We start from the raw sequence: 13,911 nt of genomic DNA, 5'->3' as shown, positions 1-13,911 counted from the left end.
AGCCTACCACCTTAGGGTTTTACCAGTCTGTTCTGACCAGGCCTAAACTCCTCCCCACCATGCAGCGAGCAAGCGAGCGAGAGGATTGACTCAAGGCCAATTGGAGAAAGATTCTAAAGTGACCAGATATTCCCATCTGGATGCCAGCTGTAATATAGGTGAAGCAAAATAAATGTTTAATACATCATCTGGTCTACTTATGGACCATTTTGATGCAATTACAATGAGGGTTATTGACAGGATTCTGGAATCTGTGAAAGCCACTACTTGTGTGCTGGATTCTTGCCCATCTTTGCTACTAAAATTATGTAAGGACCACATAAATGATCCCTTGATGTCTATCATAAATCAGTCTTTAACTCAAGGCACTTTCCCTCAGCCTCTCAAAGAGATAGTATCTGCTCACTGCTTTAAAAAAAATCCATAGTAGGAAAAAAAATGATATGGCCAATTGTTAGCCTGTCTCTAATCTACCCTTTTTAGGCAAAGTGATTGAGAGAGTACTAGCAGACCAACTCCAGATCTTCTTGCATAACTCTTGTGCTCTGGACCCTTTTTGGTCTTTTTTCAGGCCAGGCTACGGGAGACTGCTCTGGTAACTTTTGTAGATGACCTCAGTCTGAATGTAGACAAAAGCCATGCTTCTTTGTTGCTCCTCCTGGATCTATCTGCAGCCTTTGATATAGTTGATGATACCATCCTGTTGAGACATTTGGAGGCAGAAGTATGTATCAGGAGTTGTGCTCTGGATTGGTTTAAATCGTTCCTTATTGAATGGACTCAGAGTTGCTGTTGGAAACCAGCTATCTTTAGTGTGGGAATTATCTTGTGTGATTCCACAAGTGCAGTGTTATACTCCATGTTATTCAACCTCTATGTAAAGCCTTTAGGAAAAACCTTTGGAACTGGATGTCATCAATATGCAGATAACACCCAGCTCTATCTCTGTCATGCAGATCCCCCGGAAATGCAGTAGAGATCTTGAACCACTGCCTAACTGTTGTGGCTAAATGGCTCAGAATGAACAAACTGAAACTGCACCTAGACAAAATGGAAGTGATACTGGTTGGGAAAGCAAATCTTGAAGGATATTGTGCTCCCCCATTTTGATGGGGTTCAGTTTATCCTTGCTGACTCGGTAAAGAGCCTAGGGGTTATAGTTACTGCTGCTAGAGAAATGTTAATGCAGCTGCAAAAAATACCTTCTTCCAGCTCAGTCTAGCCTGAAAGATGGTTCCCTACCTTGATGTGGATGATCAGGCCACTTGGAGCCAAGCCACGGTAACATTGAGACTACACTACTGTAGAGAGGGAAGGTGGCATGGTATACCATGATCTCATGAGCAGGGTCAGTACTTGGATGATCATCAAGGAAGAATCTGCAGAGGAAAGCAATGACAAACCATCTCAGCTTCTCACTTGCCTTGAAAGCCCTTTGCTGGGGTCACCATAAGTCATTTGAAACCTGATGACACATGCACACCCCCTACTGTGCATTGGTCTCCCCTCAAAGACATCTTGGAGATTCTAGTTGCTGCAGAATGCCATAGCTCAATTATTAGCAGGAACTAGACAGAGCTTGCATATCCCTCCCATTCTGCAGTCACTCCATTGGCTAACAATTCATTACTGGGCTCAGTTCAAGGTATTGGCTATCACATACAAAGCCCGTCATGGTTTGGCCCCTTATATCTACAGGACTGCCTCTTTCCTGTACTCCGCCATGGCAGATTCACTCATCTGAACATGGCCTTCTGCAGGACCACCCTGCAAATGGACAGAACTGCCTGTATGCGCACATTGTAAGTTGTGGCCTCTGCCTTATAGAATGGCCTAACTGATGAGGTTAGGAAGGATCCCATACCCCAGGTTTTCTGCAAACTATTCAGAACTGAATGATTGAGGAGGACTTTTTTACAGTTAGGAAGGCTGTACTGTAAGGAATTAGTACAAGAAAGATGTTTTAGTAAAGGTGTAGAGACTGTTTAGACTACACTACTTGTACTGTCTATTGCTGTAAGTATGCTCCTAATTGGTAATTTTTGCATTGTGTAATATGTCATTTTTAATTGCTTGTGCTTCGTTTCAGCATTGTTTTAGCTCTATATCAGATTTCTGCTTGTTTATCATCATGTCTTCTGTGCAGTCCCACACAAGAACTGTGCATGTTCAGGCCAGCCACAGACGTATCATAGCTCCAAAAGGTGTCAGATGCTCGCTGAGCCTTTTCACATGCTTTCTGAGTGGGTGTGGCTATAAAAGGTGGGACAAGCAGATCCCTCCCTCAGTTCTTCTTTAGCCACCACTGAAGAAGGACATGCTTTGAGCTATTCCTCGAATCCAAGCAAGACAAAAGAGAGAAGAAGATGACTTCAAAGGCACTCTTCAAGAAGTGTCTTGGATGCGATTCCAAGATGGCTCAATCTGATGGCACAACAAATGCCCAGCAGGAGTGGGCGTCACGCCTGAAAGTGGCTCTTTGGGAGTCAGCCCTGAAGGGTGTCTCCAATTCTGAAGTACCTGAAGCCACTAAGAAAGGACTGCAGCACCCAGAATGGGCCTCCTTGGTACCTCTTACTTTGACCCCCTTTCTTTCCCACTCAAATATTGCCCTCCACTACCCATTTTCCAGCTTTTTCCAGGCCCAGACTGTTTAGCTTGGCCCCAAATTTCATAGAAAACAGTGGACTTTCTTTCTAAGACAACTGCAGTCTGACAGTCTAATTTCTCCAAAGTAGCAGTTCTCTTGAATGGATGACTCACTGTAGCAGTATTTATTGGATGTCTCATGGTGTCTGATGGAATTGTATCTATATTTTGCAATCCACCATGAAAGAAAGGCAGAGCATAAATGAAGTAACAAATAATCTATGTACAGAAGGCAGAAAGATTTATACCATAGTGTAACCATTTTTTTTACAGGAATAGTGACTCCAGAAACAACACAAACATTGTGTGCACAGGAGCTGGATGTTCATTTCAGCAGAGGCAGAACATTTTCATCCACAGAGGAAGGCACTCAAAGATCCATTTGGGCCAGTTTGGTGTAGTGGTTAAGAGCAGTATAAGAACTGGGTTTGATTCCCCACTTCTACACTTGAAGCCAGCTGGGTGATTTTGAGTCAGTCACAGCTCTCTCAGAGCTCTCTCAGTGCCAAGAATATGAACCAGACAGTTCCTCCTACTTCAGCTACAAGTGCCAATAATAAGAACCAGTCGGTTCCTTTTACTTTGACTCCAAATGCCGCTAATACAAACAAGCCGGTTCCTCCTACTTCGTCTCCAAGTGCCATTAATATGAACCCATCAGTTCCTACTACTTTGGCTCCAAGTGCCATTAATACGAACCAATCAGTTCCTCCTACTTTGGCTTCAAGTGCTGATAATATGTACCAGTCAGTTTCTATTAAAGATTCACTTCGGTCTTCTTCCGAACCGCAGTAGAAAAAGCGAAGCTGAAGTCAAGGCATGCTGATAAGCACCCGGCTCCAAGACCACAGAAGAAGAAACTATCCTCACCTTTGGCTCTATCCACCTTGGTGGCATCCAGTCCTCCTGAGGTTCCGAGAACTCTTTCACCAATTCCTAGATGTTGATTGGCTTCAGTTCTTGCCATTCTAAACGGCGAGATGCCAGACTTCCTTGAATTAGGAACGACTTTATCTCCATTACCACCCTCCCTAGTGTGACCTGCACAGTAGGGAGCGGCTTCTTTGGATCCAACTGACAATGAGGGTTGTCTAGAGGTTGTCAAGAGTCATAGACATCCACCCTCCTCAGATCCACTCTTTAAGGTTCTCTCCGAGGCAGCGGGTCAGGCGGTGTTCCCCATTATACAGGAAATGATAAACATCACAAAATAAATTTGATTGACTCTGGCATCCACGCCAGCAACTTTAAAGAGGTTAGACAACCTTTATAAAACTAAACAAAACAGGGCTGGGTTCTTATTCAACCACCATCCTGCTAATTCTATAGTCATGGAAATCCTCCAAAGTAAGGGTCTTCCATGGAGTGCTGGCTATTCTGTCTCTACAGATAAAGGATATTTTAGGGAGAAACCTTTATGCCCCCTCAGCCCTTAACTTCTGCATTGGCAACTATGAGATACCAGTTATTCCTCTGGGACAAGATTGGTCCTTGAGTCTCATCCCTGATGAGAAACGGCATCTGCAGAGATTCTACAGGGAGAAGCCCTTAGGTTCTCTAAGCATTAGATCTTCACTGCGAGACATATTGGGTACTCTTCTGCTCGTTCTATGGCTTCAGCCATCATGATACAGAGACATGCATGGTTTAGAACCACTGCATTAGCCCCACACCATAGATTAGAGGTTGAAGACCTTCCCTTTGAAGGTAATGATCCTTTCTCGTCTACTACAGACGATGCACTCAAAAAGGATAAAAGAGGATAAGGTGACTGCTAAGTCCCTAGGCATTACCTTGATCATACCATATATGCACTGGTTCCCTCCTAGACCTTATCCTTATTACACCCTCTCCCTGTTGGTCAATCCCTGCCCCTACCTGCATGGGAAAAAATCACCCGGTGTCAGGCTATGGCATTCCAGTTAGCTATAGTCTGCCTTCCTCCCTTCTGCAAGAAGACAAGGTCTTTTGATTTCAAAAGGTTTTATTAGAAAGACAGCATTTAGGCCCAGATGTCCACATTCCAGGACCAAGCAGATCCTGGCTGAGCAAAGCTTTGTTAGGAATGAGTTACAAAATGAAAGTTGTTACACTTCAAAGTTTGAGATCCCAGCCTTCCCCCAGAGTTCACATAGCAGGCAGCTTCTCTGTGGGAACGCTGGGTCATCAAGGTCGTCTTAGGAAGAAACAGATAAGACATAGCATCCTTTCCCATGGAAATGTACTTGCAGGAACCTAGAGGGGAGAAAGACTAAACAACTATAGAAATTAATATGGCGTTACACAGGCTACACGTCCCCAGTATGGCAGATCCTGACACCCGGGAGCTCTGGGTATTGTCTATAGTCTGGAAGGAGTACTCTCTAGAGTTCAGGACTATCCTTCAGATATTCCTCCCCAGTCGAACCTTTCCTGCCTCAAACACTATTGGTGTAGGAAATACAAAGCTTGTTGCTGAAACAAGCAATAGAACTGGTTCAGGACCACGGTTCCAAAGGGGTTTATTCTAACTACTTTATGGTGAAGAAGGAGTCAGGGGGCTTGTGCCCCATCTTAGATCTCCATTTTTGAACAAGTTTATTGTTCCAAAAAAAAAGTTCAGAATGTTGTCATTGAGGGATGTTTTACCTTCCTAGAGAACCTCTCTTGGTTCATCAAGGTGTTTTCATCTGCACTACCAGAACCCGTACAAGTGGTTCTCGGTTCTGAGGATTATACACAGATCCCTAGCCTGGTGGAATGACGAACAAAACCTAATGGTAGGGACTCCATTTGGTTCCAAACCAATTTGCCTTTCCATCTAAACAGAGGCCTCTCCAACAGGTTGGGGGGCTTATTCCAGAATCAGTCAGGTGAACGGTCTTTGGTCTCAGCACAAGTCCAAGCTACATATTTTGGAATTAAAGCCTATCTGGTTTGCTCTGAGAGCTTTACTGCCCCTTGTCAGGGGCAAGAATGTCCAGATATGCATGGACAACACAACTGCCATGTATTAGCTGAACAAGCAGGAGGGCATAGTCTCTCTGTTCCTCTCCTGAGAGTCCTCCCTGATTTGGGAATGGGCAATCCAACATCAGGTCTCCCTCTCGGCCATCCACATTGCTGGAGAAGACAGCACTCTGGCAGATACCTTGAGTCAGTCCAGGGACCAGAATTATGAATGATCCATTCACAGGGATTTCCTACAACCCATATTCCTACAGTGGGGATTTCCCAGCATAGATTTCCCAAGTAGTTCTCTGCCCAAGCCTCTGCTTCCACCTTATCCACCTTATCCAAGACATTATTCTGCCAGTATTTTTTTTCCTTTGCCCTCTACAGAGGCTGTCAGACTCCTGCACACACTGGATGTCAAACATACACTGTTTTTTTACCTAGACAGGACTATTACCTTTGGAAAGGACCCTAACCTATTTGTTTCCTTCAAAGGATCAAAGATAGGACAGAAAGTCACTGCTCAGACCATCTCCAACTGGTTGGTATGGCTCATCAAAGTGTGTTATAAACATTCCAAACAGCCTTGCCCTCTGAACACAAGGGAACACTCTACAACAGCCCAATCTACCTCATCAGCGTTTAACTTGGGCATTCCTTTAGCTGACTTATCTAAAGCGGCTGCCTGGTCGACACTGTCCACCTTTATTCAGCATTATACCATTGACGTAGACTCCAGAAGGGATGCTGCAATTGACAAAGCAATCCTGAAGAATCTCTTTAGATGAAGAGCAACACGCCCACCTCCTGGATAAGTTAGGTTGCTAATCTCCCATGTGCACAGAAGACATGACGATGAAAACAGGGTTGCACTTACCTGTAACTGTTGTTCATCAGGTATTCTTTTGTGCAGGCACACATCCCTTCCTCCTTTCCCCGCCATGTGCTCTTTAATATGCTAATTTTTCCTTCTTCACCAGTGGCTTAGTGAACTGAGGGAGGGATCCTCTCACCCTGTCTTTTATAGCCGCTCCCACTCAGAAAGCACGTGAAAAGGCCGGAGAGCATCTCACACCTTTTGGAGCTTTGATATGTCTGCGACTGGCCTGCGCATACGCAGTTCCCATGTTTGCCTGGACAGAAGAACACTCAATGAACAACAGTTACAGGTAAGTTCAACCCTGTTTTTTTCAAATTTTATGCTATCCAAGTTCTACTGCATTGTTTATCAGTTGTCCTACACTATGTAATCCACCTTGACTCTCAGTGAGAAAGGTGGATTGTGGGTGAGTGAGTGAGTGAAGTGTGAGATTAGTACAATCAGTATCAAGGACATTTCCATAAACAATGCCATATGGTAAATAAATACAAGTTTACAAAGGCATAACATTAGCAAGAATCTAATACAGAGTTGAAGAAATGCTGAAACAGAGCATAAGAAATTCTAGGACTGACATTAGACAACATATTACTACCCAGTAGGATTAGTGAATGTATTCCTGTTAACCACCATGGGTGTTAATTGTATTAGCAGAAAAGAAGCACACACATTTTCTCAAATAAAGTAAAAGCTGTGAAGTGTCTAGTTTTAGACAATTTAGGATCTTCTTTGCATGCCTTATCTCTGATAAAAGGTATAAGCAGCATATAATGGCAACCTCATTATGAGATTTTATCTTGTTATAACTCAGGTTTGAAAGAATTTCCTGTATTATTTTTTTACATGAAATTGCTCTTGTATGTCCTTCCTACACTGAAAGAGTGGGATTAAAACATCCATGTACCCCTAGGGTAAGGTAAAGGAAACAGGAATATTCAGAGGCTGTGGAAATATCAAAACAGAACTTGAATCTATAGCAGTATTTTAGCTGCTGTGATACACACTAATTTTTGCCACAGCATCTAAAACACTATCCTGAGTTGCCTTCTTTTCCCCTGTTGGCCATAGTCTGCTCTTCACTGTAAGGAAACAATGGTGAAAAGTGAATGCTAATTCATGTCCACCCCTAAAATCTCCTGAAATTTCCTAACCCAGAGTTGGCAAGCCTAATCAGGGATTAGGCAAGGAACACAAAATGTGTGTTCATGATATGAAGGACTTTGGTCAAGGGAAAATGTTCTTCATGCATAACAGGCTTGAACAAGAATGTCCAGTGATGAATGTGAACATACAAAATTCACAGTCAGCTCATTTGGAGACACAACTGAAGTATAGGATTTAAGGAAGCAGTGGCACATTTTTCAGGATTTTAGATAACAGAAGAATTTATCATTATGTAAGGCACAGGCAACATTTCCAGCATTTGATGGTCATCTTGGTAGTATTTACACTGGTTCGCAAATGGCCTAATGGCTAGATAATATATACACACAGCATGGTCCAGGAGCTTAGCTTAAGCTCCCACACCTCCACATACTGTTTTTGGAATCGTTAATGTGCGCTGGAAGCCATGTGTGTAAATGTCTGCACAAGTGGGTCCGATTCACTTGATTCATCCATTATGATAAAAGAATGCACGGATTCTGTGACTGTGTCTAACTTGTATAGGGACTGATTGAGATAGGTTCTGATTCTTACTAATGGTTCTGTGTGCAGTGGAAGAGGATGCCCAGGCCCATGGGTCACTCCCACCCTCAATCAAATTCATGTGCTAGATGCCCAAATTGAGTGAGAATTAGCCTCTAGATGATGAATGTATAACATTTCATTCTCTTCCAAAGGTAACTAAAATTGTCAAGCAGTAGAGGACATTCAGTATTAAATAGACATCAGTGGCATCTAAAGGTAACAAGGAAATCTTAGGAAAAAGAAATTTTCAGTTCGTGTAACAGTGATTCTTTAGTAACAAGAACAAATTATACCGAACAGATGAAAACAGCTATGATTAGTGAAGCAATAACTTTCCATCACCTCTCCAGTGCTGATGACAGCATTACTCAGCAAGCTATCAGCACCTGCCAGATGGTGTTAGCATTATCCCATAGTGGAGTTTTAGTCTATCTCTGTGGTTATCAGCAATAATTGTCTGGTGTAAATAGAAAGGCTGCAGAGCCAGCCACCTTCCCTCATTCAGAACAAACTTTCTGCACGCTTAGGCTTTAAATTTTCATGTGTCTTAATTTCATAAACTTGTTGTCAAGAGCCTTTTGAAGATATAATGTTGAATTTGAATGGTATTCCCAACAAGCCATTATTGAATAAGGTCAACAAATTTAAGAGAGATGTTCTTGTTTTTATATGACTTAATTTATTATATGACCCTGTATATATGTACACACACACACACACACACACACACAGGATCGAACTCACAACCTGAGTTCAATCCTGGCAGAAGCCAGGTTCAGGTAGCCAGCTCAAGGTTGACTCAGCCTTCCATCCTTCTGAGGTGGGTAAAATGAGTACCCAGTTTCCTGGGGGTAAAGTGTAGATGACTGGGGAAGGCAATGGCAAACCACCCTGTAAAAAGTCTGCCAAGAAAATGTGATGCAACATCCCCCATGGGTCAGTAATGACTCTGTGCTTGCACAGGGAACTACCTTTACCTTACCTAGTTTATAAAAGGGCACAGCATAATGATAAGATGATACCTTACTGTGATTCACCAAATTACAGCACAGCCAAGAAAATCTGGTCAAGGAACTAGGTGACTTCAGAGGAAAGAGGCAAAGGCTACTCTTGCCCTTACAAAATCAAGTCTTGATAAGCCTGAATAGGCTGTTTCTAGATAAGCTATATAGATTCAGAATCAACATATAATGGCCATCTCTGCAAACAGTGGTTGAGCAAAGATGTTTAATCTGTAATAACCTTTTCTGACAATGAACAATCAAACCTGTTCAGTGTTTTGAACAGGCCATTTTGACTTACTTTCTGTATGCTTAGGCAATATATAATGTACTCAGAGTGATCCTATGGGCTGCTTCAAGCATTAACACATTTCATACAAGTACTTCCATACACACACGAAAAAAACCAAAACCTGGGTGTAGTTCCTTTATGAGTGCTAGGGATCCTGCCTCCTGTTATTCACCCAGGTATTTTTATCCTGTCACATAATTGTCAGTCTTTGTACGGTGTGATTATCAAAGGGATGGAGAGAATAATGCCTGCTCTCAGATCCAGGGAGCATGCAGCCACAGCTCGGAAGAGGCAATAGTATGCATGCTCATTTGGATACTGTAAGCTCTTTTCATATTAACCATTTTGAGGAAGTAGGTGGGTTAAAGGTTAATACCACCATTTAGGGACTTAGAAGAGAAAGACAGTCAGGGAACATTGTAATCTGAACTGCCAAAGACCATAGTGACTTGCAGTTAACCTCATGCCATAGTATGAAATATAAATGTATGTATGTATGTATGTATCTGTTGCTCAGGGATGTTGGCTGCTATGGTCCAATACCTGTTCTATAGTGCTACATGGAACAATACTTTCATGAAAACAAATGTCCACAATCAAGGTCACCGTCCAAGTATTTTTTTTAACAAAAAATTTGTCCAAATATCATCTGCTTCACCAAACTAAACTAGAACTGCTTCCCAGTTCTTCCTCTGTTGATCGTAACACTTTAAAAGTGGCCATGTGATATCAATAGCCCAGATATGCTACGTTGCATTAGCTAAGAAAAGAGGATAAAATGTATGCAGAGCCCAGTGAAGTAGAACATTAGTTTCATAAATAGAAAAGACATCAGCGTGGGAATGCACAGCAAAATGAAAGTAATGTAGTGGAAAATGCCCATTGCAAGGGGTCCAAGGTGGAGATTAAGGAGTCCCAGCTCATCATCATTTGAGGCTCTGAGCCATGCAAAGAAAGATTAAATCAGACAGCATAGTACTATATAATCACATGGCCCCATGTGTTCATCAACTTCTCTTGGTTTAATTTGCTACATGAAGAAACTACACCCAGTTTTCATACTTTTTGTGTGTGTGAAAGTGCTGTACTTATAAAGAAGTGAGTTAACACTTGATGCAGTCCATAGGATAAGCCTGGCTCAGCCCCAGATGTCCTGGAGCAAGCCTTTGAAGCCGTGGCTGGATGGTTGAAGCAGAGACGGCTGAAATTGAACTCCATGAAGACGGAGATCCTGTACTTGAGTCGCTGACTAGTGGATTTGGGACCCCAGCTTCCTGCTCTTGACAGGGCAGTATTTGAACCGGCCCTGAGAGTCTGGGAGTGATCCTGGATGCCTCCTTAAATATGGTTGGCTCAGGTTGCTGCGGTTGCCAGGTCTTCCTTTTTCCATCTATGACAGACTAGGCAGCTTGCCCCCTATCTCTCGACCCACGACAACTACAGTGATTCAGGCAATGAATCATAGAATCATTGATTTGGAAGGGGCCATACAGACCATCTAGTCCAACCCCCTGCCCGGTGCAGGATCAGCCTAAAGCATCTCTGACAAATATTCATCCAGCCTCTTCTTGAAAACTGCCAGTGAGGGGGAGCTCACCACCTCCCTAGGCAGCTGATTCCACTTTTGAACTACTCAATGGTCACCTCTAGGCTAGACTACTGTAACACACTCTATGCAGGGCTTCCCTTGAATCTGATCAGGCGGTTGCAACTGATCCAGAATGCAGCGGTGCGTGTCATCACTGGAGTGCTGAGAAGTGCACATATTACATCAGTACAGCACCAGCTGCATTGGTTACCGGTGGAGTACTGAATCAGGTTCAAGGTTTTGGTATTAACCTATAAAGCCCCATGCAGATTGGGACCTGCATACCTTCGGGACTGCCTCTCCCCGTATGTGCCCCAGGGGATGCTTCAATCTAGTGAAAAACAACTATTAACAGTCCCTGGCCCCAAGGAGGCCCACCTAGCATCGACCAGAGCCAGGGCCCTTTTAGTTCTGGCTCCAACCTGGTAGAATGTTCTGTCTAATGAGACCAGGGCCCAGCAGGATCTGTTATTGTTCCGCCGGACCTGTAAGACAGAGCTGTTCTGCCAGGCATATGGTGGGTCGGACCCCTGCTGGCCGAATAGGATAGAACAGAGCCCTCCCTATCAGAATATCCACCTCCAAAGAAATTTTAAATGCTTAATTATCTTTAATGACGGTGGAAATGGTTTAATCTGAATTATTTTAGTGCTGCTTTGTATATTGTATTTTTAAAATATTTATATTGTATTTATCGTGTTTTAACTGAAATTTTAATGTGTATAAATGTAATCTGCACTGAGCCTGCCAATGTGGGAAGAGCGGAATAGAAATTGAAATAAATAAATATAAATAAATAAATGATGCATTTTATGTTGGTAAAGCAGTAAAATTTGCTTTTATAAAACAAAGTATTGTATATATTGCATATATTTCAATTTTCTTCAAAATTTCTGTTCCCACCCCTGGAAAAAATAAGAAAAGGGGAGTTCCCCCTTCAGAATTTCTGGAAAGTTTACTCTAACCTAACTTTGCTGTGGTCACTGGCAACTATGTTAGTCTCCAGAATTTGTGATGACACCTAGTGGTCAAATGCTTAAGCATGCAAGAACTTAAAACTGAGTTTTGAATAAGTTTTTAATAACCTCTGTATATCTAGGTATTAAAAGTTCCATTGCAGTCAGCATACAATATCTTATTGATAGGAAACATGGAAACTATAGAAAGTATAAGTGAAACATCCCATTTCTCCAGTATAGAACAAAAAGTTCACACTATTCAAGCACATATAAAGATACACAAAGAAAATGCACATCAGGTTTGGTCCTTGCAAGTTGCCCTAAATTCCTAGGTCAACGGATTTATCTCTAAAATATATATTTTTGTCTAGACATTGATTTATACTGATAATTATATTTTTTCCTAATCATCTTGTAATTATCTATTTCAGGACTGAGGAACAAGTGAATTCTCAACTGTGCTGTAATCTGCCATCTCAATATTAAATGAAACAAGACAGAATAACTGTAGGAATAGAACCAATGGAGCTTTGAGCTGCAGCTTAATTTACAACAGAAAAAATCAAATAGCAATGTGTTTCCCCACCCAAGAAACGGTGTTCAGCATGTGTCTTCAGTGACTTCATCATATCAAAAATAAGCAAAACCAAACTGGAACTCCTAGTGAGGGTTTATTAGGAATTTGATGGCTGTGTTATGTGTCTTATAAACATCAGGATTATTTAGCACCTTCTTAAAATGCTTTTTCATGCCAACCACAAGCGGAAAACTTCTTTGCCAGGAACTTTTCTGTCCCTTGGAAACAGATGAAATGCTTGCTGTTCTCAGCAGGTTGGATTTACACATTTTGTTGGGTCCTTTGTTCAGTTTTGATTTGCACTGGTTCAGTAGCACTGTCCAAAAGCAGCAAACATTTTTATCCCATATAATTTCACTTAGAGAGCTGTTAATTAATGCCAGAAAACTCTCCCCTCCCCAATTTTCTAAAAAGCCAACTTTAATTTATTTGGAGATCAAGAGTTACATTACAAAAAAATGATCTTCATCATAAAATTAAATTTCATAACTCAATGTTTACAAAAGAATGTGGGCACCAATCAAACTGTAATCCATGAAATGCTGGCTTGTGAATTGGCACTGGGACTTACTCTTTATTGTAACTACTGGATTGTTTTTCCTCATCCGTTATTTCTTTTTCTGTGTCAAGAATTTTTGTGGCTGCCATTGGGATACTGGAATCTTGCATCTGTGAAGAGTGGACCCACTTTCCTTCTGTTCATAAACATAGTTTACGCGCCTCTGTGCTGGTTCTCATATAAGAAAATAATCTTTTACTACACATACAGTGCAATCCTAACAAGAGTTATCCAGTCTAAGCCCACTGGAGTAACTCTTCTTAGGATGGCACTGATAATTATTAAATGCAGTAGAACCATCAAACTAATGTCACTTGGCACAATTTGGAAATAAATCAGAGTTTAAAAGGAAAAATTTAAGCTGATGCTGATTTTCTCTTCATTAAAAAAAAATCTGCAGTCTAAAATGATTGGAGAAAAGCTTTGCCTCTGAGGGACTTTTTATTTTTAGAAAGTAGTTTGTCCCATTATGGGATTCAAAATGCATTTTTGCCCTTGTATTGAAATAAGGGGAGGGGGAAGAGGCAGTCTGAAGAAGAGAAGCAAGTTATATTAATTGGATATTAATATAATGAAAATGTGCAAAAGAGCTGCAATTCTTGAGTTCTTGTTCACTACATTAAAGTGCTAGTGCATTATAATGTGTGCATAGAAACCATTCCTATATCTTATATCTAATGTGCTGTTAATCAATATTGCACTAGTTCCAGGGTAAATAACACAAGGTAAATAGTTATACATAAAGTTGTAGTCCAGGATACAAGTCACAGCAACAAATTTACA

The 13,911-nt window shown here is 41.7% G+C and overlaps 1 protein-coding gene across 1 annotated transcript in view; it reads left to right on the top strand.

The window, feature by feature from the left end:
- KIF6 (kinesin family member 6) overlaps positions 1–13,457 on the top strand; it is a 439,256-nt gene extending 425,799 nt beyond the window's left edge. Inside the window, exon 22 of the mRNA XM_054999529.1 lies at positions 12,424–13,457. Coding sequence (XP_054855504.1) covers positions 12,424–12,440 — 17 coding nt within the window. The 3' untranslated portion in view covers positions 12,441–13,457. The remainder of the gene's footprint in view (positions 1–12,423) is intronic.
- The last annotated feature ends 454 nt before the right edge of the window (positions 13,458–13,911 follow it).

This window comes from Eublepharis macularius, chromosome 1, assembly GCF_028583425.1.
Source record: "Eublepharis macularius isolate TG4126 chromosome 1, MPM_Emac_v1.0, whole genome shotgun sequence".
In the NCBI taxonomy this organism is placed as follows: Eukaryota; Metazoa; Chordata; class Lepidosauria; order Squamata; family Eublepharidae; genus Eublepharis; species Eublepharis macularius.
This window is presented reverse-complemented; position numbering and strand designations above follow the sequence as displayed.